The sequence below is a fragment of the Castor canadensis genome, chromosome 11 (assembly GCF_047511655.1).
Source record: "Castor canadensis chromosome 11, mCasCan1.hap1v2, whole genome shotgun sequence".
NCBI classification, from domain to species: Eukaryota; Metazoa; Chordata; class Mammalia; order Rodentia; family Castoridae; genus Castor; species Castor canadensis.
In genome coordinates, this window is record NC_133396.1 from 5,417,541 (window position 1) to 5,443,918 (window position 26,378).

Here is a 26,378-nt window from a genome sequence, read left to right on the forward strand (position 1 = left end):
GCCTGAGATATCGCGATGGTAAGAAAAAGGGATGATGGGAAGCGTAGTTCAAAACGACCGTCACCGAAAGACAGCCGCCTCAACCTCAGCGTGACTGCGGAGCCGAGGTGAGATTGTGGCTGCCACCAGGGGCAGCAGAGGGTTTGGGGTGGGAAGCTTGCTGTGTGTAGGGAACCGCGCGCAGTCGGAAAATCGAGGTGATGGTCGCTTCATCCAAAAAGTCGCCGAGCTTAGCGCACAGACTATTGCCAGCCAAGACCGGGAGGCGCAGAAAGTTCGAAGCGGCAGTGACCGATGAGAAAACTAAGGCCAGGCCGAATTTCATTTTTAATTGCTCTGCAGATTTTAGTTTGGGCGGAGAAGGGTTGGTTGGGATGACTCGTTGGGTTAGTAAAGGGGAGGGAGATGCCGAGAGAATCCTTCGTACTTTTAAGACAGGAGAGGCCGGGCGCGGGCGGCAGGGGGCACCAGAGTCCCCAGGAACCCCGCGCCGCCCAGGGGTCCCCTTCCCAAGTAGGGGCGCAGGGGGTAGTAGCAAATTAAATTGCAAATACAGCAGAGAATAATGTAACCCCCGCTGATCTTCTGAGTGTCATTTGTTAGGCACCGCCCTGGCTTCGTTTTTGGGTTTGGTTTGTACTTTTGTTTTTTGTATATTGTACAATGCGGGGGTCGAGTTTTGTTGTTGTTTGGTGGTATTGGGATTTGAACCCAAGTCTTCGCGCTTGCAATGCAAAGCAAGTGCTCTACCTTTTGAGCCACACCTCCGGTCCATTTGGCTCTGGTAATTTTGGAGATGGCGGGTGGGGGGCGGTCTTGTGAAGTATTTGACAGGGTTGGACTTGAACCTGGATTCTCCCCATCTCAGCCTCACAGGTAGCTAGGAGTACAGATGTGAGCCAGCGGCAACGGGCTTCTGAAGGTCAAAGGACCAGAGTCAGGACCAGAATTTTTACCTATTTTGGAAATGAGTTTAAATTGTCAAGACCACAAAGCCTTGTCTGCATTACCCTCACCCCATTGTCATGTAGCTGGATTATTTCATTCCGTATACAGCAATATGTTGCTGGGATTTATTTTCAAATGATCACTTGGTTTATGTTTACCTTCCTTTATTTGACTGTAAGCTCTTCAAGGGCAGGAGAAGTCTCTTAATTTTTTTTTTTTTCTTTTTACTTCCTTCACAATGCCCAGTTTGATGTTTGGCTGCCTGTGCTCACAATAGGTACTAAGCAAATAATCATTAATCTGTTCAGCAGGAATTTTTGTCCTTGGGTTTCTCTATCTTTCCCTTGAAGACAATTTATTTTAATACTAAAAGGAAGAATGTGTCCTCTCTCTGCAAACTAAGTTCCTTTCATTTGAGACTTGAGAGGGAATTCTGAGGAATTTGTCAAAAAGTTGCTTGTGCAAGATAATAAAGGTAGTTAGTACTTCATACATTTATTAGGTGCTGTTCACCACATCAAATACCTTATGTATATTAACTCGTTCAATCCCTAGAGCTGCCCTGTGAAATACCTGTGAAATACTATCAGGACTATCCCATTTTACAGACTGGGAAACAGAAGCATTGAGAGATGAAGTAAATTGCCCAAATTCAACTAGGAATTAGCAGAGTCAGGGTCTGATCTCAGCCTGTGGACACTGTTTTTACTGCAGACTTATTCTGTACCATGAACGAATGGCTCTCATATATAAGAACTTTCTTTGGATGGCAGAGGGGAAGGGAAGAGGAGTTTTGACGTTAGCAAGGATAGTTATGGACAAATCAGAAATGTTAAAATGAAAAGCCAGGCACCTGCTCCACTGTTTGTAGCAACTTGGTGGCAGGAAGAATGAAGATGAGAGAGTCTACGAGAGCTGATTTCTAGAAGACAGACTCTGGGCTCTAGCCAGGCTGTCTTGGGCTCCAAACTAGTTGCCACCCAATGTGTGGTAAGAATCCTTCTTTACTGCTCCTTATTCTGCCATAGGTCACTGTGTAGCTTTCACACCTGCCGAGCACACAGTAGTGCTTAGTGGAACAGCAGCAGGTCACAACCAGTGGAGGTGCCACGGGCAGTTAGGAAGGGGGCAAGAGGCTGCAGCAAAATACAAGAGGCCCTGTGCCAGAGCACATGTGAGGTACAACTGTGGAGGCAGTCCATAAATAACTGGAGAAACTTCAAAGACTGCATTAGAATTCCTGAATGAGCAGCCAAGGACAGAGCTGGTGAGAATGAAGTGTTAAAGTTACTGTGATATTGTTTGCACTCACTGCTGTAAGATCTAGTACGTTCAAGTTTTAAGTATAGTGGAATTATACAGCCATTCTACAAGACTAGAACAGAACTGTATTTATTAACATGGGAAGAGTCATAATATAGTGATAAGTGACAATAGATAAGGAGCAGAACATAGCACAAGTCCCCAGTGTTGTTCAGGGACCCAGGCTGTGAAAACAAAGAGAAAATGTCTAGTCAGCTGGGCTGTTGTATTTGGGCACTCACTGACAGGATTTAAGACGGGGTACCTGAAGCCCACAATAATAGATAATGATCTTTGTGATGTTGACATTAATTTCCTAATAGTGAAAGGAATCTTTAACTTCATTAATAAGAACACGAGGGAGGGGAGGCAGTATCGCCAGCAGCTGACTGCTTACACGTGGAGCAGTTGTACTAGTGATTTCACAGGAAGTACATCTGTATGCTGGAAGCTCTTCTTCCTCCATCTTGTCTACAGTGCAATCCTGGCCATGTTTGGGGAAGTTTTCTTGCTTTTAAAAACAACAGCCTCTCTTTTGGTTTTGGGACATTATGAAGATGTGACACTTGGGACTACTGCTGCCATCTGGCATCTGTGAGGCTTTCTTCAAAGCAAGAGCTAAAGGCCTGTAAAGGCAGATTGGGAAGAAGAAAGAACAGGAGTCCTTGATGTTGCAGAAATAGCCAGTCCCAGAGCCCCTGGCCTTCAGACCTTTTGTTTTCAATCAGAGACACATTTTTATGTTTAATATTTCTGAATATGGGATGTGTCTTATGAGCAATGGTGTCTTAGTTTCGGTGATATACAGAATGTGAGATTTAAAAGAGAATCTCACCAGGCGTGATGGTGCACACCTGTAATCCCAGCACTCAGAAGGCAGAGGCAGGAGGAACATGAGTTCAGGCTACGCAGAAAGCCCTGTCTCAGAAACACTAAGGGCATGGGATGTGGCTCAGTGGTAGAGCACTTGCCTCGCATGCACAAGGTCCTGAGTTTGATCCTCACCATTGCAAAAAATAAATAAATATAAAATCCTATTAAGTCATTTTTAAATTTTTATTATTGTATTATTATTGTACTAGGGGTACATTATGACATTTACAAAGGTTCTTGCCATACATCACAGTTGAATCCGCCCCCTTCATCATTCTCCTTTAATCCCCCTCCCCACTTCAGTCATTTTAAGTTGGGTATTCTATTAGAGTCACAATCATCCTAAAATATTGATATTTTTCATATCTTTCTTTATATATTCATAATTCCCTGGAAGAATAGATTATGACATAATACAGAAAATGATTCGATGTATACAGCTACCTTTCTGAAATAATAACAATTTATGGATGTGAAGTGTTCCTCTGTGCCAGGCCCTGCTCTAGGGACTTCTCACATTTCACATCCTCACAACAGTCCTGTCATTATCTCCCCATTTTGCAGCTGAGGAAGCCAAAGTACAGAAAGGTTAAAGGAATTTGTAAGGGAAGCACTGAGATCGAGCCAGCCAATCCAGCCAAACACTGATGGTCTCCACCACTGCTATAGTTTAGATGTTCAATATCCCCCAAAGGCCTGGGTATTTAATGTTTGGTCCCAAGGTGGCACTATTAGGAGGCAATAGAATCTTTAGGAGGTGGGGCTTGGTGGGAGATTGTCAGGTCACTGGGGACATGCCTTTAAAAGAAATTTTGGAACTCCAGCCTCTTCCTCCTATCTCTTTGCTTCCTGGCTTATGAGGTGAGCAGTTTGCTCCACCTTGCACTCCCATCAGGATGTGCTGCCTTGTGACCCAAATAAAGATTAGACCTCCAGAACCATGAACCAAAATGAAACTTTTTCTCTTTATAACTCCATTGTGTTGGGTATTGGTTATACAATACACAACTGCCATGCTGGGTTTCCTAAAAGACTATGCTATAACAATGGAACATTTTTGCCTAACTCCAGTGATTTCAGTTCATCTACCTAGAAAGACCGTTATGAAAACATAAGAGGATTTTTTTTTCCCATGGACCATAAAACATTGCCACAAATCACATTCAGCAAAGTCTCAGTTCACTGAATGTACTCTTAACTTTCTGGAGGAAGAGAAATAAATCAACTATACCCTATTTATTGAAAATAAACAACCTTGGAGTTGTGGATTATTTTTTTGTGCTTCCAGGTAGTGTTCAGGAAGAAAAGCAGTACATTTTACTTGCCTGATCTTCAGAGTTGTTGCCTCTGGTAAAAATGTTACTTGAAAAAGGATTTTTAAAAAATAGACTAATTTGGGTTGGTGGAGTGGCTCAAGTGGTAGAGTGCCTGCCTAGCAATTATGAGACCTTGAGTTCAAACCCCAGTACCCCCCCCCCAAAAAAAAGGACGACTTTGAAGAATATGTAATATTTTCTGGAACTCATCTGCTATTTCCTGGACATGTTTCTCCATTCGCAGAAACTCCTGCCTTCTCATGCTGTTGCATAACCTTTGTTTGTGGTGATGTTTATTCCTTTTGCCTTGAAATTCCCTTCCCATCATGCTCTTCTCTGCATGGCAGATTCCAACTCATACTTAAATACCTTAGATCCACCTTTGGCAACGATGCTGCAGCAATCCCTGAGCTGTTTCCTCATGACACCTTTCTTGTGGCAGGCGGTTTAGCACGTGCTCTGCAATCAGGCCAACCTGGAGGAAAGCCCCAGCTCTGCTGACTCTAGCTGAGAAACTTTGGACAAGCTACTTCTCTATCTCTAAGTCTCATGTTCTCATATGTAAAACAAAGGGGCCAATGACCATGCAGCCCTCACAGGACTGTTTTAAGACTGTATCCAAGGTACTTGGCACAGTGCCTGGCGCAGAGTAAGCACTCACCAAATGGGAGTTCTTATTTGACATGCTTCCTCTAGTACTCTCATCACACTGCTTTATGGTTACTTGTTTCCATTTCTGGTGATTCTGCTAGATTGTGAGCAAGACAAGGACCAAACCTTCATTCTTGTTTTGCTTTTAACTCTGTACGTCATCTTTATTGAGGTATAAATGTACATACAATAAAATGCATCCATTCAAAATGTATGGGAGAGTCCAGTAAGCCTACATGCCCATAGAACCATCATACCAATCCAGACTTAGAACATTTCTGTCACCCCAAAGAGCACCTTCATACCCTTTTTTATGTTTGAACAGTCCATCCCCAAATCTAGCCCTGGCCCCAGTCAGCCACAGATCTGCATTCTGTCACTATCAATTAGTTTGGCCTGTCCTAGAATTTCAAAATATAATCAAACAAGAGGTACTTTTTTTTATGTCTGGTTTCTCAATTTATCCATGTTGTTGCTTGCACCCATGGTTCATTTCCTTTTTATTGCTGAGTATTATTCCGTTACGTTAATGTGCCTCAGTTTATCTCTTTGCAGGTTGGTGGATATTTGGGTTATTTCCGGTTTGGAACAAAAGGCTGTGAACATTTTAGTAAAATCTTCTTGTGGACAAAAGTTTCCATTCTCTCCAACTAGTTTGCAAGAAGCTGTCATACTGATTGCACAAGTGATTATACTATAGGGTCACAGCTGATCCACATCTGGCCTCTTTCACGGCCAGACTTTACCTTTAACCATCCTATTGGGGTGTCGTGGTATCTCCTTGAGCTTTTGGTTTGTATTTCCCTGATGCTTTATGACATTGAGAATCTTTCTCTGTATTTTGCTATAGTGGCTATTATAACCTTCCCCCACCAATTTTAAAATTGTGTTGCCTTATTATTGAATTGTAAACGTTCTTTGTATATTCTGGATGCAAGTATGTTCTCAGATATTTGCTTGGCAAATATTACCTCCCAGTCTTCTGAAGAGCAGATATTTAATTTTGGTAAACCCAATTTATTTTTCTTTTATTGTTAGTGCTTTCTGCATCCTCTTGAAAGGACTTTCTCTGTTGAATTGCCTTCATTGTTTCTGTTTGGGATTCCACTGCTCTATGTGAATACCATTATGAAGGTCAGAGTGTCTCCTCACCTCCTTGGGTTTTCCCTCCCTGAGCCATCGGCAGGGAACTGTCTCTGGGCAGAGGCTGAAACAGTCATGAGGTCACTGTCCTGTGTGCTGCCTGTTGTCAAGTGTCTGTTTCTTATATTTTTCAGTTTTCTGGTTATTTGTGGCAGAAGATCTTAATCCATTTTTGTATCCTGGCACACAGATACTCCATAAATGTTTGTCACGTGGGCAAGTCTTTGTCAGCACCTCCGGACAGTCCATTTTAGTCTGTCTTGATGGGGGAAATCTGTGGGGCCCCTGGAGATCATCTGGTCCATCCACTTCATTTTACTAGCCCATTCGTTTCCTGAGGAGGTCATTAGTCCTTCACATCTCTAGCACTAGCTCGTGTAGGTTCAACATGTTTGGATGGGGAAGCTGAGGTCCAAAGAACAAAAGACCACATGAGCAGGAAGGGCTGAACGGGCAGAATTAAGCTTCCTACACCAGGATCTTTCTATGGTACTAGGCAGAAGGGAGAGACTGCCCCTTTCATTAATCTGTCACCCCCAGCACCTGACACAGTGTTCGTACATTCGTGTACATCAACAATAAAACAAATATACTCATTTCTTTTGTTGTTTGGTTGGTTGGTTTGGTTTTTGAGACAGGGTCTCTATGTAGTCCAGGGAGGTCTGCCTCAGACTCCTCAGTGCTGAGATTACAAGCATGGATCACCACGACTGACTCATTAATTTCTTTTAATGATTCGTTCACGTGGTTTCTACCCCTGCATATGAGTGTGTGTGTGTGTGTGTTCGTTCACACAGAGGCAGGACTGGACTGGCCTCTCCCACCCAGGCTCATGCACTCCAAATCTGTCAGTAAATCTTTTTATATTGTTTAGCCACCCTCTAGTCTTAATCCCCACTAGGGGGCACATGTACCCCACAGAGAGGGTTTGTGGTCCTTAAGCACAAAGACTCATTTCTAGTTTGTGGATCACTCATTGAAGCCACATCCTTGGGCTCCATGCCCTGCCCCCTGCCTCCCCACCTCCCCGCAAACACAAACAAATGAAAACAGCTTTCCGTCTCAAGTTTCTTCCTCTCCAGCTGGGCTGCTGGCTGCCATCCTCTCCTCTCCCCAGAGTCCTGCCCCTGTTTGAAGGAGGCAACAGAGTGGCAGTGGCAGTGACTGTGAGTGATGGCCTTGCTGTCTGTCATCACTGCCACTGGCCATCACTGCTTCCCTGAGGGGCACTGATGGATCCTAACTTTCCTCGCTCCCCTCAACTGTCAGGCTAGAACTGGGCTTTCAGGGCAGAGTCTGGTCTGCCCTTGACTGTTAGTTAATCCATGAAATGGAACAGTGGGAATAACCCTGGCAGTGCTAGCCTGCCTGCTAAGACATGGCCAGGTCCACCTCTCTAGTCCTTGTGCCCTTGTACAAAGTCACACACCAGATTTCCTCACAGGCTCTGATTCTACACTCAGGTCCTCACTGCCCTAAGCTTTGGCATCAGATTTCCCAGATGCAGGTCCTGGCTTTGCTGCGAGCTGTGAGTGACCTTGAGCAAGTTCTGTGAACTTCACTTTCCTTATTGGGGAAGTGAGGATAACAACAGTTCCTGCCTCATAAATAAGACAGTGCTTATAAATAAGGCACTAGCATAGCATATAACAAGTATTTGATACGTTAGTCATTATTAATAGTCTTATTAATGATATTATCATTGTGTGAATGCAAACCTCAGAATAGCCACTTTGCCATTCTCCTTGTTCTGTGGTTCATAAGGAAGCATTACTTTCCCCCAGCTCAAGAGTTTTGGCTTCTTCCTATCAGTGAGGGCCCTGAAAAGGGGCACTGGACACCTGTGAAACCAGGGGGACACACTGCCGTTGCCTGCCTCAAATTGGGCACCAGCCTTACCTATCTAGTCTTAGATGTATGCCCTTCTCAGGACTGTTCTGTACACACATAGACACACACCATATTTGGGATAGGTGGATACTCTTCCCAAAGCCACATCTGCACCCCAGGGTGATGCAGGGCAGCAGCAGCTACTGTGGCTACTTCCTTGCTCCTTCCTGCCACCTCATTATTTCTCTGGTCATGTTCCAGTCTCCAGGAGAGACTGGCAGCAATCCTGAGTGTCAGTCACAGAAGTAACAGACAGTAGCACCTCCCTGTTCTAGCTGCTGCCCTTTGCTACCCTGCAGCTCAGAGCAGCCTTTTCCCTGTCACTCAGGCTCTCACCTGCCGAGAGATCAGCATTCAGATGAGAAAGGAAAAGCATCAGGGTAACCAGCGCCTGTCTTCAAAGCTGAAATTCATTGGGGAAGCAGGGCCAGTTGCGGGGAGGTGTCCAGGCCAAGACCCTCACGGAGGTTCAGATAGACTTGTGAGCACACTGGGAGGCTCTGATGGCCTCTCTCGTACAGGTTGCTCTCTGGTTGGTGCTCTTCCCCAACCCAGCAGTCCCATCCTTTCCCCTCCTCTAATTTGTTTCACATTTTGCCATTGCCCAGCTATGGTGTACATGAAGAGACAGGGCAGGACGGGCCATGGGATGGGGAGGGAAGGAATCTGAATTGTTCTGATCCTGACATCGTGCAGTAATTCTCAGCTCCCACAAAGCTGTATTAGCTCACTAGGTGTGCTAAGCACTTTACATACATTATCTAACCCTCACAACAACTCTGAGGAAACAACTACTGGCTCCATCTTACAGAGGAGGAAACTGAGGCACAGAGACATGCTATAATCTACCCAAGGTCACAGAGGCAGTGTGGTGGAATCAAGGTTAAATTAGGTGCTCTGACTTGGACTCTTTGTTCCCTCTCTACCAGGTCCCCAAACATCCCTGCTCCATTTCCAAGCAGTGTCTCTTTCTAAGTAAATAGGAAGGGAAAGGACTCGGCCCCTGTGGGGACTGTGCCCCCTTACAAGGTCCACCCCTGTCCCAGGCTTCACATCCACTCCTGTGATGGGAACTAGCCGGCTGAGGAAGGGCACCTGGGTCCTGGGAGCCTCCTGTGAAGTTCCAGGCTGAAGGAGGCAACTTTCTGCAGCAAGAGCTGCAAATGTGCAGATTGCGCAGAGAGCCCAGGGGTGGGAGAGGCCCTGGGAATAAGAGCTAAGTGTGGGTTGGGTGTGTGGGGAAGGTGTAAACACAATCTGCTCCCACCAAAGCCAGGCTGCTCCCGGGGGCAGAGAGCCCCTCCCTCCCATCCCACATGGCACCCCAGCTGCCAGGGCTCAAGCAACCCTTAAGCCCAGGAAGCCACATCCCCATTGCTAGCAGCCCCTTCCTCTTTCCTGTTCACCCATCACTTGGAATGGATCCTGGGAGGATCTGCCATCTCCTGCACAGGGCTGCAAAGAAGTGCTGCCTTGAGTAAGTGTGTCTGGGCCCGGAGCCAACCCCGGTGCCACTCCATGACCTTGGCCTGACAATTCCTCAGACCACTGGAAGGAGGCAGGCAAGTTGGAAATGGCAGAGAGCCGATGCAAGGATGAGATGACAGGAACATGACAAATAGATTAAAGAATGAGTGCAAAGATGGGATCGGGGAACACAGGCAGGGTCCTGGGAACAGTGCCCTCTGGCTCTCAGCCTGACAGTTCTGTCACCAGGGAGGCTCATGCATCCCAGGAGAAAGACAAGCTGACAGGAGCTGAGACAGGTGGCCGTGGGTTCATGGCCAGGGTCAGGTGGGTGCTCTGGCAGGCTCCTTCCCCTGGTGTGACCTTCCCCTGCCTCCTCTCTGTCCTACTTTGAGAGGCTCCCACGGCATGACACATCCCAGCCAGGCTCCCTGCAGTACCAGCAGCCCCTCCCCAGCAGGCTGCAGTCTCCTCCCCTGCCTCAGAGTGGGTTCTCTCAGCTGCTGCAGCTCTCGCTCTTCCTCCCTCTCTTCACATGTGGAGCTGCAACTGGGTGCTCCTGTCTAGAGAACTGCCTGGCTAGCCATCACTGCTGGGCCGGTGTGGGGGGCTGGATGAAGAGGAGAGACGCATGTGTGGGGGTGTTGGGGGGGTTTGAAGATTAATGGCTGTGAGACAGTTGGGAGCAGCTGCCTGCAGGGTCTGTGCCTGGATCTGGAAGCAGAAGCGGAAATCTTTTATCTCTGCTCAGGATCAGGCAGGACTGTAAAGAGAGAAATGGCAGAGCAGCTGGGGGCAAAGGAGGCCACCACGTTACTGAGCAGTCAACACACTGACAAAAACAAGTGTTATGCTTTTCCCTTCCCACACACTACTGCCCATTTGGAACACACTCGAACACACAAACACAGAGCACATTCAGAGGACAAGCTGATGGTTGCTCCCATCCAGCTCCAGGCAGACGAGTCACAGAGCTTTCTTTTTTGTTGTTTTGTTTTGTTTTGTCTTTTGGGTTTTGGGATTTTGTTGCTGTTGTTTTGTTTGTTTGTTTGTTTGTTTTCAGTGGTACTGGGGTTTGAACTACCTTGTTAGACAGGCACTCTTACCGCTTAAACCACTCCGCCAACCCTGTTTTGTGTTGGGTATTTTTTGAGATAGGGTCTCGAGAACTATTTGCCCAGAGCTGGCTTTGAACCACCATCCTCCTGATCTCTGCCTCCTGAGTAGCTAAGATTACAGGCATGAGCCACCGGCACCCTGCTTGGCCTTTCTTATTGATAATTTCAGCAGAGCCACCAATGACAAGGTAAACTCTGAAGACTGAGGAGAGGCACATGCCACAAAGTAAGTGCCACCATACCAAACTGGCACCAACATGGCCCTAGATCACATCTTGTTTAACAAAATAGCTCCTGAGCTAATAGAGACAGGTGGCCAGCCCAACAGAAGCCACCTTTCCCAACCCACTGTAAGCTGGGTTGTGTTCTATAGCCCCAAGATGAGCCTTGGATCCCCCACTTCAAATCACTTAGCCTCTCTGTGTGCTTTCTCATTTACAAAGTGTGGATAGTAGTGTTATCAGTCTCAGTGAGTTCTGGTGAGGACTGAATTCCAGAATGAATGGAAGCCCTTCCCACATAACCTGTGCTATCAGCTGTACCTTGATCCTGGAGTGTCTTCAATCCCTGCCTGCTCCTGCCTCTTGCCTGGGCTACTGGGCTGCCCTGGTGTTAATCCATAGACACTGGAAAGTCTCTCTCTCTGTGCCTTCTCTGGCTCCACAGTCCCTCAGAGGAATGCAGAGGGAACTCTGAGGGAAGGAGTCCAAGAGCACTCTGTTCTTCCTACCAGCCCCAGCTAGGCCTTGCTCAGAAGGCCCACAGCCATGGCCGTCCAGGGGCTGACGAGAAGGTACCTACCTTCTCCACTGCTGCTTCTCCCATTCTCCCTCTTGCTGCTGCTTCTGCCCCCATAACATCCTCCTTAGGCTAGGGGATGAAGTAGGACTTGAGCTGAAACAGAAAGCCAAAACAGATCAGCACTTTCTCCCATGTCCAAAAGCCAGGCACCACCTTAGAGGTCTCCAGATTGCCTTCAGACCCCAGTATGATCGCCACCTCATCCCCAAGCCTGAAAAATGTGGTCAGGACCACACCTGTTCTCTTCAAATCAACTCTTGTCCTGTGACTTGGAACAAAGCAGGCTCAAGGTAGCTGAATGAACAAGTCCAGCCTCATGCTCGGCCTCCAACAGTGACCACGAAAGCGGAAGACTGCCTTCTGTGCCCTCACATGGCTGGGCCTTACATGTTTCTTCTTCCTTGTCCCCAGCCCTTCCCTCTGCCCTCCAGGGCTCCTGGCCCTGCCCTACCTGGTTGGGCCAGTAGATCCCAGTCCCTGGAGCTGAGCCCTATCTGAGGAGGTGAGGCCTTACTTCAGAGGTTCCTTCTCCCTGGACAAAGGAAAGCACTGGAGTCAGAAGATGGAAGGGGATGAACTTCCCATATTTCTGGTTCTGGTCTTCCTCCTACCCCCATACCTAGACAATCACCCCGGTATTGAGGGTCAGGAGCACCTAAAGAACAACTTCAACTCATGACTGTGGAACTGGAAAGCAGAAATTTCATGCCTCTACCATCCCAGCCAGCCTTCTCTGGCAGCTCCATCAGCAGTTGGTTCCTCTGTCAGACCAATTTTTCCAGGTAACTGGATCCCAAGGAGTTAATAGGCAACTGTTTCCTTTTGGCTAAGCCACACCAGGCTGGACCTGGCCAGATGGTTCCCAAATTTGGCCTTTCTTCTCCTGCCAGGAGGGCTAAGCCTATTTATGTAGAAGAGGCAGGCTGCCTGTAAGTTGGATAGACCCACATTCAAATCTCCTGTTCCCAGGTTTCTTTAGCCATTAACAAGCAATAACACACACCTCGCCAAGCCTCAGGTTATTGAGACTTCTAAGAGAATTACCATCTGAGAAACCTCTGGGGAAGAGGAAAGCACCCACAAGGCATAAAAGAAGAGAAGAAGGCACAGGTGCTCTGTGCCTTCCATAAAACCTCATGGCCACACTGTTAATAATCCCAAACTACAAGAAATAAAATGATTACATAATTTGGCCAAAGTCTCTTAGTAAGAGGAGAACCAGGGCTTAAATTCTGGCTACTCAACAACTCCATGTCCAAACAATAGTGAGGACCAGCTGGCATGTGAGTGCTTCCTCCAGTAGAGACCCAGTGATGGTCATTTTATATATGTCAGTCCATTTAATTAGCAGTATTAATCAGGCACTACAAACATCTCAGCTACAGTTGAGTCAGGAAAGGGGTCACAAAAATGTCTCTATTTCCCATACATGCCAAAGGCTTCTTCCTATTGGGCCTTCTGACAACCCAAACCCGGGAGAATCCCAGGACTGAGACAATGGGAGACATAGAGATAGAATCAAGTTCTCTCTGTGGCCAGTTTCCGCATATCTAAGGGACACATTGCAGACACAGAAAGTCACGGGCAAGCATACTAACTGTTCCAGCCCCTTAAGTACGCCCCAGAGCCCTAAGATGCACAGGACCTTATGTGTTCCTGGTTTCCTTAGAACTGAGAGAGTGGCTCAAGTGATAGACTGCCTGCCTCATAAGCATGGGCCCTGAGTTCAGCCCCAGACAGGCCTCTCACATAGCAGGCTCCATATGCACGTAAAGCACGTCTTAGAAATACATTAATAGGTACTGGTTGACTTTTTTCAGTGTTTTGTTGGGCATGAGCGCCTCTGTGGTCAAAGGACACTGCAAAGCCAATGCTCACAACTTCTCCCCAGAGGCCACATGGCTTCAGCAGAGGGAAGAGTTAACTTTCTGGCCCCAGGAGACAGCGACCCGCCCGCAGGGCTGCCCAGCCAATGGCACTCAATGCTGATGATGTCATGCTCCTCCTGAGCCTTCTATTGGCTCTATCGGCTCTATTGACTTCTACTGGGGACTGGACAGCGAATCCTGCTGGAGGTTCAGGCCAGGGAGCTGCTGAGGCAGGCAGGGGCCAGAGGGGCAGAGGGGGAGGGAAGGACAAGGACAGGCAAGGGAAGCAACACAGAGCTGCCTCTGCCTTCTTCCTCTCTCCACTCCTCTGTGCCTTATGGCAGAAGGTCTTCCTGCGACCACCCCACATCCACTCTCAGAGAAGCAAGGCAGCAGGGCTTTAGGCCAGAGGAAAGGGCTAGGGGCTCCCACTCCCACTCCCACCTGGTGAAAACGGACATCCAGTCTGCCTACCATACATGGAACAGGGTAACTAGGGGAAGGGCACACACACACACACACACACAGCCTGCTATACACAGTAACAGCTTCCTTCATAGTACCCTCCCTCTCCTGCCCGACTCTCTTCTACTTCACCTGGCCGAGGACTGGTCTGTGTCCGAGCTGCTGCCCATAACTGCCCCATCCACTCTGCAGGGCTCTCTGTAAGAGGAAAGAGCAGGTGGGATGAGCTGTGGGCAGTACCCAGCCCCTCCCCACGTCCTAGCCACAAGGGACTGTGGAGCTGGAGGCTGCAAGCTGGCATCTCCTGCCCTAAAAGTGACCCCTCAGGGCTTTCTTCAAATCCCCTCCCAGACTGGCTAGGCTGGGGGTTCAGGCAGCCCTATTCATCTTCACCTCAGCTGAATCCCAGCCTGGTATTCTCCCCACTCCCCAACCCATAGCCTAGTCAGTTTCTCACGGTTGGACCCGGTTGGCAAATCGGCGGCGCCAAAGCATGACCAAGGTGCTCAGCAGGAAGAGGGTGGTGCACATGGCTCAGCTGCCCCATCCCCTCCAGGCCCAGTCTGCAGGCCACAGGTGAGGGGCCAGAATGGGCCCAGCCAGCTCCTCATAAACCACTGCCAACCTTCCTGGGGCTCCTACAAGGATGGATTAGGAGGCTCAAGCTGATTAGTGGGGTCAGCATCCCTGACCTTGTGAAGACTGATTAATCTCCTTGGCCCCAAGATCTCCCCTCCAGTGGTGGGGTAAGTGAAGCTCCTTCGAGGCACCTATCTATTGAACAGAGAGTTAACAGTACCTGGGCCTTGTCCTGAAGGCACTGGTTAGTCTAGACTGCCATCAAGTTGAGCGAATGACAACCATACAGTGACTTGTGTGCAGAGCACTCAAGGAATAATAAGCAGCAGAGAAGCTTCAAAGAGGAGCCTGGGGCTTCTGAACCTGTAGGTACTTAAGGAAGGACAGACCCTCAGCAGACTGCCAGGGCTGCTGACATGAAAGCATGCAGCATCTTCCAGCAACTGAAACTGAGAGGCAGTGGAGCAAAGATGTTACATCAGGAAAAGGGAAGAAAGTTGTTGATGAAGCCACAAAAACCAGAGAGTGAAAGGTGGCTCAGTTCCACACTCTGAACAACCCTTTCCAGACTTTTCTTCAGTAAAAGACAGAATTTAAGTATGCACTCACAAAATAGATATGAATTATAAAATATAGCTTATATAACTATATTGTATAATTTAGATATAAATTATAAACTTAAAAATCATATACTAAACTACTGCACAAACACATTCCTACATGATAACACATAAATTTTGTGAAAGATGAGATGAAAATCAATAGAAAGAAGATTTCTCAGCCGGGTTTGTGGCTCACGCCTGTAATTCTAACTACTCCGGAGGCAGAGATCAGGAGGATCTCGGTTCGAAGCCAGCCTGGGCAAATAGTTCTTGAGACCCTATCTCGAAAAACTCCATCACAAAAAAAGGACTGGTGGAGTGAGTGACTCAAGGTGTAGGCCCTGAGTTCAAGCTCCAGTACTGCAAAAAAAAGGAAAAAAAAGATTTCTCCTGCTTTCTCTTTGCATTCCCGTGGACCTCTGGGGCACCTGGTGCTTTGGGAAACTGTCAAGGGTGTTTGGTGTGTGCAGAACAGGGGCCACTGACGGCGGGCTAGAATGTGGTCTGAGAGTGATGTAAGAACCTGAACCCCCACTCTCCTCCACCCCCTCCAAAACCAGCAGAAGGCATTCCCTTTTCCTTCCTTAATTGAGGTAGGAGTCAGTGGTCCCAGTCCTCCTGCCTAGGGGTCCATCAAGCACTGGAACCCTGAGCTCTAGGGAGAGCCCCAGGTGAGCCTGGGCCTGGGCCTGTACAAGTTCTCACTGCTTCCCTTGGTTCTCAACCTTGAAATTGGGTTTTAAACAGACAGGAACCAAAGTTGAAGAGGAGAGCTACCCCCTGGCAATGCTTGGACAGTGGGACTCCAGCTGTGAGCAAACTCTCAAGGGAGGTTTATGGAAAACCAGAGACATTCCACATGTACTGTGACATCTGTATCAAGCACTGAAGGTCATTTATGGACTCCAGCTTCCACCGGGGGTCACAGGGCCTCAGGCTTGCTAGACAGGTGTTCTTACCACCTGAGCCACTCCACCAGGCATCAGTAGTCAGAGGTGAGACCTGGCCATCCCCAAGACTGAGCAGTTCCTTCAGGTTGGGGACTCCGGGTCTCTCAAGGGGCACGGTCCCCACCGCTGGCCCAATAAAAACCTCCCTAAACAGCTGGCGGAGGAACGATGTGTCTTCCTGTCTCCAGATTGGGGCCTTGATAGCGACCGAAATGTCTCCATTGTCCTGTGCCTGTCTTAAAACTTCTGGGCCCCCAGGCCCACTCTGCCATACCCCATTCAGACTTTACTCTGTCACCACCAGGGCCGAAATTCAGGGCAGCGCCTGGTTCTGGCCTGCCTGACATTAACTGGACACCCAGAATTTCTTTCTGCTGCCTGCAAGCACGGAGGGAGAGCGGGTGTTCGTCAGCAAGAAAGGGGGATAGGGGTGGCCCCGACCTCTGGCGCTTGAGGCTGGAGGTGTGCTGAAGTTCCGACAGCCGGAGTGGCAGGTGGGCAGGGAGACGACCCCAAGTCCTGAACCTTCCAGAGTCTGGAGGGCCGGAGCTGTGGGAGTAGCGCTTGGGTCCAGAGGCTGAGGAGGGCTGGAGCGAACGGAGCCCAGCTCGGCCAGCGGTGGGTCTCGCGTTCGCCTCCTCGGGCGGCTGGCGGACGCCAAACGCCTTGGGAGTGCTTGACTTTGAGTCAGTTCCCCGCCGCGTCCCACACCGTGCGCAGCGGAGCCGGGACCCGGAGCCCGAGTCCCGCACCCGCCGGGGCGCACTCCTGTGTGGCCCGCGCCGCCCAGTGCCGCGTGACCGCCGGATCCTCCTGTAGACCCCTCGGCACATCGGCCACACCTACCTACCCCTCGCCCCGCCCGGCGGGACCGCCACGGCCTTGCGGGTGGGTGGGCGGGCAGGCGCCAGCCGCGTCGCCCCCACCCCGCCCAGCCTTCACCTTGCCAGCATTGGCTCACCGACACAGGACCAGGGGTTTGGAGCGGATTGATTTTCTTTAACATTTTTCCAGCAGACCACATCCCCGCCCCCCGCTCGCGGTCCCCCGCCCCCCGCAATATACCCTACACACACACACACACACACACACACACACACGCACACCCAGCGCACAGACACTCGCTCCCTCCCTCCGGCGCTCTACCCCTCGCCCGCCCGCGGCGCACGCAGTCGGCCCCGGCTCCCCGCGCCCCGCGCCCCGCGCCCCGCGCCCCGCGCCCCGCCGCCGCTGAGCGAAGCCGGGCTGGGCTTGCAGCTGCTCATGGAGAAAGTGCCGGGCGAGATGGAGATTGAGCGCAGGGAGCGGAGCGAGGAGCTGTCCGAGGCGGAGAGGAAGGCGGTGCAGGCTACGTGGGCCCGGCTGTATGCCAACTGCGAGGACGTGGGGGTGGCCATCCTGGTGAGGTAGGTGTCGCCCCAGGCCGGCCGGGCCCAGGGCAGGGAGAGCGGCAGCGGCTCCCGGCAGAGGCGGGCTCGGCCCGGGTCCGGGCTCCATCGCCTCCTCCCCAGCTGCGATTGGGGCCGGATAGGGGCGGCGGGGGCGCGGGCAGCGTGGGGCGCCTTGGGGTGGTAGAAGCCTGGCTGAACCTTTCCTGGCTTGGGGCGTGGGGCTCACCAGGGAACTAGGAACCAGACATAGGAAGGCACCTCGACTCCCTCCCCTCACTGGCCTCAGAACTCCTCGCTCAACCGGTCTTCCTCCCCAGCGACCCCAGCCACCAAGCTGCATTCACACACATTTTCACCAGTCCCTCAAAGGGGGTAGTAGGGACTCCCCATTTTAGAGACAGGGAAAACTGAGGCTCAGTCAAGACCCGGTTCAAAGAGGAGCAGACCCCCCCAGCCCCCCCCCCACACCCACACCAGTCCAGCTAGCCAGTTGAAAGAGCAGAGCAAAGATCCGAAGAGTAAAGGTCAGGAGCAGACGTTGAGGTCCAGCTCTCCGGGCTTCCTGCCCCAAGGGGGAGGGCCAGCAGGGAGCACCAGGTGAGGCACAGGTGAGTAGAGATGCAAATAGTCCCCTGGGCTACAGTTCCTGCTGGATGTGGTGAGGGAGCCGAGAAGCTTCAAGGAAACAGAGAAGGGCCTGGACCCACCCCCCACCTCCCCGGGCTAGGAGGAAATGCTGCATCTGTGGCTCAGGGGTCACTCTTCACTCTAGCACCATTGCCTCGGGGACCTCACCCAGGTGATACAGTAGTCCCACACCTGTGGGACTACTGTGCCTACATGCCACTCCTATAGAGTTGATGTCTTCAAGTCCCAAAGGCTGGAAACTGACTGTAACTACAAATCAAATCTAGACTGTTCCCACGTGTGTAGGACCCATAGCTAGGCGGAGAGGCCCAGGCCACACAGACCTCATCCCTGTCCTCGGCAGAGGGCAGCTGTCAAATCTGGGGCAGAGCAGGGCAGCCTTGCAATGTGAGGATGGGGTGAAACCTTGCTGTGGAAAGACATCTTTCGTGCATATCTGTCTCCCAATCCTGGCCGGGTCTCTGGCTCCCTTTCTCCCCTTGTCTCTCTCTCCCTTCTTCCTCCCCCAAGCCTGGGACATACCCAGCTCCATGCTGATGTGCCCTCGTTCCAACTCAGAAATAGATTTGGGAGGCAAAGAGTGAGAAGCACTTGGGAGGAATTCCAGGAGGCTTCCTCAGGGAGCCACTGCCTTCTCAGAGCTCCCAGGTCCAGCCACCCCTCCAGGGTGGCCGGAAGCTAAGAGGAGATTGCAGTCCTGAAGTCTCAGACACTCAGAAGTGTCTGAGCACCCACACAAGCACACAGTGGGGAGCTGAGCTGCAGAGGTGTCAGACTGCATCCCAGAGGGCTACTCTCAGCCATGTGCCAACACACATGCCACACACAGCCCTCTGGGCCTGGGTGCACACATGGGTCGCTAAGAGAAAATGAGGCAGGGCCCACAGAATCTTGGAGATTTTCTGCACAGACCGTTGCCATTTACTAGTAAGTAAGGTGGAGGGGAAGTCAGAGAAAGGGATGGAGCCCCAAGGGCAGGGCTGTTTCTGGATCTCTTAGCTCTCTCATACTTTTCTTTATCTCTCCATCCCCCTTCTGGTTACCCATTCTTGACACTGAGGGTACTGGACTCATCTGGGAGAGGTATTTACTAATATACTCAGAGGTCAGCCCAAGGACCCACAATTAATCTAAGAAGACCTGAGTGACCATCACACATCTGGTCATGCTTCCCTGATCCTATCCCTGTGTTGCCTGGAGCCCACCCCAACAACCTGGGCCACCACCATCTCAGCCACTTCCTGGGAGCTCCAAATGACACCTACCATCCCCTCCTTGTCTTCCTCCTGTTGTCTGCTCTGACACTGACTAAAGGAAAGAGGTGGAAAAGGAATAGGGACAAGACCCATTAGCGTCTCATGGCCTCCCAGGGCCCCTCTTCCTGATCTTGTGCTCATGAAAATGATCACACCTCAGCCTGCATGTTTACCTGAGACTGGCCCTCTGACCACCACCTTCTTCAACTCCCTCCACCGCCCTTTTCAGCCTGCTGGGCACCTCATACCCCACCATGAGAAGTTAGCAGGCCAGATGGTGGTTGAGGAGAAGGAGCTGCCATAGGGTAGGGTCTGAAGCAGACCTCACACTTCCACTCCCTGCCAGGAAGGAGACTGAGAGGGACTCCCACCCTCCCTCCTGGTTGTAACGCTGACACCTTCCCCCTCATACTCAGACAAGCCTATTTCAGGCTCTTGGAAGCCCAGATGCCTCTGAGAGCTGAGAAACTTCCCCAAGGCTGGCTGCTGAGGCTTCTCCCTGGCAGCGTTGGCCAGTCTGGGAGGGTCGGAAGGAAGTGGGGCTGGAGAGGAAAGCCAGATGACAGAGCAGAGCAGAGCCCCCCACCCCCAACACACATACACTGTTTTGGCCCAGAAGCAGGGCTCTAGGCCAGGACTCCCCAGGACTGTCATTCCTTAGGATCACAACACGGTGCTGGGTGTTGAGGCAGGAGACTCACCCTTGTCTCAGACCCATCCCCCTGCACAGCAGTCTTTCCAGGAACTCTGGGGGAGCTATCCAAACCTGGCTCCCTCCTGGTGCAGCCACCTTGGGTATCAGTCCCTAGTCCATAGAGGGGCTCAAAGCAGTGCCAAGCTCAGGAGTTCGTACAGCAGATGTCCCTGTAATGTCCTTAGGAGTAAAGTGGACCTAAGAATACTGCTTAGTTATGGCAAATAAATGCAATCAGAGAGGCAGAGTTGCCTTGCAAATTCTAACACACCAGGCCAAAACAAAAACATGTTATTGCAGTTATAAAACCCCAAGGTCTGAGATGCTTATTTAAGTCCAATGTGGGATACTCACATTTGTCAGTCATTATAATGCTTCTCCAGAAGAAGCCAGTGCGTTTCCAGACCCATTGCCTCCTCTGACTTCACCCACCCATCTATTAAGGAACCTGACAGAGGACTCCCCTGGTACTTCTGCACACAGGAAGGCCATCGAATGGTTTGCTTAAAGTCACAGCCAGCCTCTGGGAGGGGCCTCTGGGTCTGCACATAGGCTGTGCCCTGGTCACTAGCAGAAACTCCCCTGGCCAGATGCATGCTTTGCACCTGTCTTGCTCTCACATCCAAGACTCATGGCCTGGCCAAAGGGCTGGCTCTAAGGCTGCTAGCTCTTTCCCGTCACGAAGGGGGACAACAGAGGGGTGAGAACACCTGAAGAGACAGGGCCAAGACACTCCATTAAGTCATGGAAGTTCTTCTGTGACACCTAGACCTCAGGGGAGAGGAGCTACAAATGTCCTCGTCCCTCTGCACACCTCAGGACCATGGGTCAAAGGGTGAGTCCCAGCCTCTGCTTGTGGGTTTGGGATCTAGTCCAACAGACTGAAAGGGTGACAGAGAAAGCCACCTGGACAGTACCAATGGCCTCAAGAAAACAACAGTGGCCCCAGTCAGCCTGGGTGGCCAGGGAGGGGCAGATCTGCCATGGCAAATGAGTCAGGGAGGCATTCCATTGAGGGGAAAAGAAGGCTGGCCAGTGGTAAGGGCAGGCTGTTGGGCTGCGCCAGAGATGACTCGAGGATAGGGGACGATGTGGACATGGTATTGGAGAAATAGGACAGAAGAAGAAGCCTGGAGTCTCCAGCTTAGGAGTTTTGACCAATAAATAGGGAACCAATGAATGTTTTTGAGCATGAGAGTGACCTAATAAGCAGTATTTAGGGGCAATTAGACAATTTCAGATCAACAGGAGAGGGGAAGGGCTAGAGCTAGGAAGGCCAAAGGTCTGCTGCAAAGGTGACAGGCTTCATGGAGGAGGTGAGACTTACAGACATGAAGTAATTATAGAACCACACCAAGCAGGTAAAATCAATTGCCGTTTTAATTAAGTCAGCCAGTCAATATTTACTGCAGGGTAGCAAGGGGGGAGGAGTCTGAGCTAGGAGGAAGAGGACTAAGCCTCATTTTTTCTTATCACTGGCTGAGTGACCTTAAGGAGATCAACCTCTGCCTTACTTTGTTCAGAATGAGAACTCTAACTTTTATTATAAGAAAGACTGCATTTAAGCTGGTGCACATCTGTAATCCCAACTACTCAGAAGTCTGAGGCAGGAGGATCACTGAGCCCAAGGAGTTCCCGGCCAGCCTGGGGCAATACAGCAAGACCCCATCTCTAAGAAAATCAAAAGTTGAATAAATGAGCCGTGGTTCTAAAACCCAAGCTCTTACCCGCTTAGCTGTGAGGGCCTCCAAGGCTGGGAGAGGAAGTCACCAGCCTGAGCAAGTCCAGAGGGTGGGCCTGGCAGAGAGAGGGTCAGAAGTGAAGGACAACTACATATGGTAGTGAAAACAATTACTGGGGTGAGGGGTGGCTCCTGCTTCTCCAGTGCCCCGTGCCCCCATCCTGCCCTTTCAGGGGGGCCCGGAGTGGCTGTGTGCTTCAGCGCCCACCCCATGCCTCCTGCTAGGTTTTTTGTGAACTTCCCCTCGGCCAAGCAGTACTTCAGCCAGTTCAAACACATGGAGGACCCCCTGGAAATGGAACGGAGCCCCCAGCTGCGGAAGCATGCCTGCCGGGTCATGGGGGCTCTCAACACTGTTGTGGAGAACCTGCACGACCCCGACAAGGTGTCCTCTGTGCTGGCCCTCGTGGGCAAAGCCCATGCCCTCAAGCACAAAGTGGAACCTGTGTACTTCAAGGTACGTGGCTGGACAGTGCTGCTGCCCCCACAACAGGAGTCCCCGGGCCCCCTGTGCCACAGGCCCCCCAGCCCATGGGCTCTGGGAGGGCTCCCTGGATAGGAGAAGTGACCCCTGGGCTGCCAGCATCGTCCCCCAGAGTGGTGGTGATGACAGGGAGGGTAGCACTCCACAGCAGGTTGGAGGGCTGTGTCCAGGGCAGCTCTTGTCTTAGAAGTGTCTGGCTCCCATAGCCACCAGACAGTTGGGTTGTGAGAATGACAGCAGGGGGTCCTGGGGGTTGCTGGAGGCAGGGCAGGGCAAGCAAGTGTTCACTCCTCCTTCCTCCCTTTGCCTCCAGATCCTCTCTGGGGTCATTCTGGAGGTGATTGCCGAGGAGTTTGCCAATGACTTCCCACCTGAGACGCAGAGAGCCTGGGCCAAGCTGCGTAGCCTCATCTACAGCCACGTGACCGCTGCCTACAAGGAAGTGGGCTGGGTACAGCAGGTCCCCAACACCACCACGTGAGGAGGGGGTGAGGGTGGGCTGGGCAACCTCCCTGCCATGTCCTCTCCTGTCCCCTAGGCCTGCTATCTCTCCTGGGACCCAGGGCCAACCACGCCAACTAGGAGACAGGAACACTTAAGGCCAGCAAGAGGCTGCCACATTTAAGAGCAGGCACAAGACTGCTCCCCTCTGACTTCAGGCCCTCTGGTCCCAGCCCCAGCTCATAACTGCACAGAGCTGTAAGCTACTGAGTAAATTCTCTCCCCCAGCAGTGCTTCCCCTTCCCTAGAGCAAGGGATGCTTGCCCAGGCTATCTCTGTCCACTTCCTCCCTGGGTACCAGTCCCATGGGCTTGTTTTTCATCCAGTGCTGACCAATGTTCCCGTCCGCCCTCTGCCTCAACAGGGCTGGAGCCAGGAGGATCACGAGGATGTGTACATATGCACACATGCCAGGCCCACGCGGGACCTACATGGGTGTCACTCACATACACACTACCGGGGTGAGGGGTGGTGTTTACTTCCATCCTGACCCAGGAGGCCAGCTCCCAGTTCTGGACTCCAGGAGGATGGCCAGCCTCGGTGACTCTGCTGACTGGGTGCCTGAGGGGAGGGCTAGCCCTCAGACATGATGGCTGGGAACACTCCAGCCCCCACCGAGCCCCCAAGGGGCAGCTGTCTCTGGGAGCTGGATGGAAGGGCGGAGGCAGTGCTGGAGTAGGAAGGAGAACTGAGGAGCAGAGGCGGGAATGGGAACCAGAGGTCAGCCAGCGGCTGGGGGACACGCGTTGTAGGGCAACATTCCCAGCAGATTCCCGTGGAAAAGGCAGCATCTCCTCCCGGGCTCGTTGAGGCCCGCCCACCCCCCCCTCCCCGTGCCTGCTGGCACAGTGCTGTGAAGGACGGACGTCCCCAACGGCACTGGGGAGACCAGGCCTGCTTGCCCTTCCTGCAACTGACCAACTGGCTGAGCTACTTCCCCCTTCCTCCCTTCCCCAGGAGAGCAAAGTTCCCAGGAATAGCTGGCTGCAGCCAGGCCAACTCCAGATGTGCACAGCTGGGCCCTGGCCTGCCCCAGACTCTGGAGTGGATGGGAAGCAAGCAGGAGATTTTTACCTGCCAGAGGAGGGCACTGGGAGAGCGGAGTTACACCTGCAGCTGTCACCCACTTGGAGGGGTCAGGAAAGAGCTGGTGGGGGGGAAGGTGGGGGAGGGATACCCTCCCTCCCACCCCCTCCCCAGGCAGGCTCCACTGCCACTGCTGAGATGAGTTTGTTTACAGCCAGGAGACAAGACTTCCTGCTTTTCGAGAAAAGGGCTTTTTTTACAGGAGCCTAGAGGGACTGCAGGGATTGCTGGATGAGCCCCAATGAATGAGAAACACATGGCCAGCGCCCCCCCCTTCTCCTGCCCCAGCTGGACCCCAGGGACTTCCGATCTCGCCAAACCCCAAACGTCAGGAAACCACCACAGCGTCATCTGCCCCTTTCCACTCCTTGTGGACAGAATAGAGATAGGGATGGGCCAAGGCCCAGCTGCCTCCATCTGGGTTCTCCCAGTCTTGGGATTGTCCCCTTGTCCCTTTACAGCTCACTCCCATCCCTAGTCTCCTGGGTCATGGGTGTAGGACTCCCAAAAGGCAAGTCCTTCAGACCAAGCCTACTGCCAGGGTCCATCTGGGCTCACAGAGCGGAATGGAGTTAGAGCCGACTTCTCTTATCAGGGATGCAGTGTGAGCCAGACGCCACTGTTTATTGAACCGTCTCTGCTTCAGGGTGTGTGCGCCTCTATGTGGGTGGAGGGGCGGTGGGATAGGGGGCCAGGCGGTCAGCAAGTTCAAAGGGGCTCATGCACAGAGCTCCACATGGGTGGCCAAGGGAGGGTGAGACCAGCCAAACAGGTTGCACTGCGTTGCAGAAGGAATAGGAAAAGAGCTCACATGTGTACAGTGTTTTGCAGTTTGTGGAACACTTTTTTTTTTACACAGTTTATGTTGCTCGATGCTCACACAGGCAAGCAAGGCAGATATGATCCACATTTTAGAGGAAACAATCTGATATGCTCATAAGCCACCAGACTTGCCTAAGGTCACATAGTTCTGGAAAAGAAAGGGGAACTAGAATTGGGGTCTAACAGTGGCTTTCAACTGCACCATACTGGGTCTCACCCAGCAGACAGTGCCTGCCTCACCAGCCCCAGATCCCTCTCCCTGCACCCCAGGTGTCTTGGTCTCCTTTTTGGACCTTTGTAACTTGTTTCCACCATCTCCTGTCTCGTCCACAGCCCACCCACCACGCTGCCCTCTTCAGGGCCATAGGATCCTGCCCAGCTCCCCCCTCCCTGGCAGCACCTTGAGCAGAAGGCCGAGTTCTGAAGACCCTCCTTGACCCTCCATTTCTGGGTGCCAAGGAAGCTGGAGGAACCCCGACTCGTCTTCCCAGAAGGAGGCCTCAGCCACGGCCACAGTCCTCTGAGCTGCCAGGAGGCAGCACTGGCTGCCCGGATGCTGACCCAGTGCAGTGGGGCGGGCAGGGACCCCTCCACCTGGCAGAGGGACCCTCTCTTCTTAGCTTTTCTACTCACTGTTAGAGAGGGACCTAGCTGAGCGGCTGGCGGGAAGCAGGGACAAATGTGAGTCACTCCAGGAAGGACCCAGCCCCGTTTTGCTCTGCCGCCCCACATACAGGCCTCCTCACCATCTACGGTATCATGCACATGTCTACCATATATACAGATATATTCTATATACAATCTCTATATAAATATATATATGCATATATATATACGTACATACCTATCGTGTACTTGCGGACCTGGAAGCCTTGGGCCTGCCTCCCTCTGTGTGGGGCAGGAAGGGCCCCTGGTCCCACTTCTGGGCAGACAGTAGTGTGATTTGGCACAGGAGGAAGTCCCATGGCAGTACAGAGGATTGGCAAGATGAATAAGGTTGGGGTGACCTAGCCTACAGGCAAAGTCCAGCCCACTCTGACCAGCTCCCAACGTTCCTGCTTTCCACCTCTAGGCTCCCCCACCCTCCCCAGAAGAGGATTTGGCTCACTAATTTGCTCTACAATGGGCAAGGAAAAGGGCAGATGGAGGGGTACAGAAAATCCCGACAGGATGACCACTAGGGGAGGGGCCTCATCTGCACTGTCACCATTGGAACCAGGAGGCCTCAGGATTGTAAAGTCTCTGGCTCTCCCCTTGGTTCTGAGTTGAGGGCTTCTCCCTCTCTGCCCTCCTCCAGGCTGCCAGTCGGTCCTCCCCACCCATCAGCCTCTCTGGGGACCCCCGTGTGTGCCCCTTGGTCACGTGTATCATCCTGAAGGATGTGTTGCTACAGTGGCTACTGTGCCTGTGTCCCCTCCTGTCCCATCCTCGTGCAGCCATCCCGTAACTGCTTGTCCTCCTTTTGTAGTTTTAATGTTTGTAACCAGACCCAGCTGTGTCATTAAACATGCCATTCTTCCTGCATTTGTCTTTCTTGTCACCTGCTTTCGCCTCTATCCCCCTCCTCAGTTTTAGTTCAGACATTCTACTTGCAAGTCCCCCGTTCCCCCTACCAACAGCACCCTTTCACCTGTGTCTTAGCCTTGGCTGATCAGGACCCCTCTAAATTGGGATTGAGGGCTGGGGATGTAACTCAGTGATAGTACATTTGCCTAACATGCACAGGCCCTGGGTTTGATTCCAAGCACTGCAGAGGGAAAAAAAACAAAAAACAAAGTAAAT

General features: G+C 51.6%; 2 protein-coding genes across 3 annotated transcripts; one reads left to right on the plus strand and one right to left on the minus strand.

Moving 5' to 3' along the window:
• Cygb (cytoglobin) lies at window positions 1-26,120 on the plus strand. 2 transcript variants are annotated; one of them, XM_074045064.1, is made up of 4 exons: window positions 1-107; window positions 21,929-22,160; window positions 22,501-22,664; window positions 24,930-26,120. In XM_074045064.1, exons 1-4 carry the CDS (start codon window positions 16-18, stop codon window positions 24,961-24,963), a joined length of 522 nt encoding a protein of 173 aa, XP_073901165.1. In that variant the 5' UTR covers window positions 1-15; the 3' UTR covers window positions 24,964-26,120. The 2 variants fall into 2 exon arrangements, with proteins under 2 accessions (XP_073901165.1, XP_020018091.1); XM_020162502.2 differs by lacking the exon at window positions 1-107 and adding an exon at window positions 17,148-17,379.
• On the minus strand, window positions 5,888-16,764 carry Prcd (photoreceptor disc component). Its single transcript, XM_020162501.2, has 5 exons — window positions 14,300-16,764; window positions 13,975-14,040; window positions 11,961-12,041; window positions 11,510-11,602; window positions 5,888-6,638 (listed from the first exon to the last, which is right to left on the minus strand). The coding sequence occupies exons 1-3, from the start codon at window positions 14,371-14,373 to the stop codon at window positions 12,020-12,022; spliced, it is 162 nt and encodes a 53-aa protein (XP_020018090.1). The 5' UTR covers window positions 14,374-16,764; the 3' UTR covers window positions 5,888-6,638; window positions 11,510-11,602; window positions 11,961-12,019.
• Window positions 26,121-26,378: the final 258 nt, after the last annotated feature.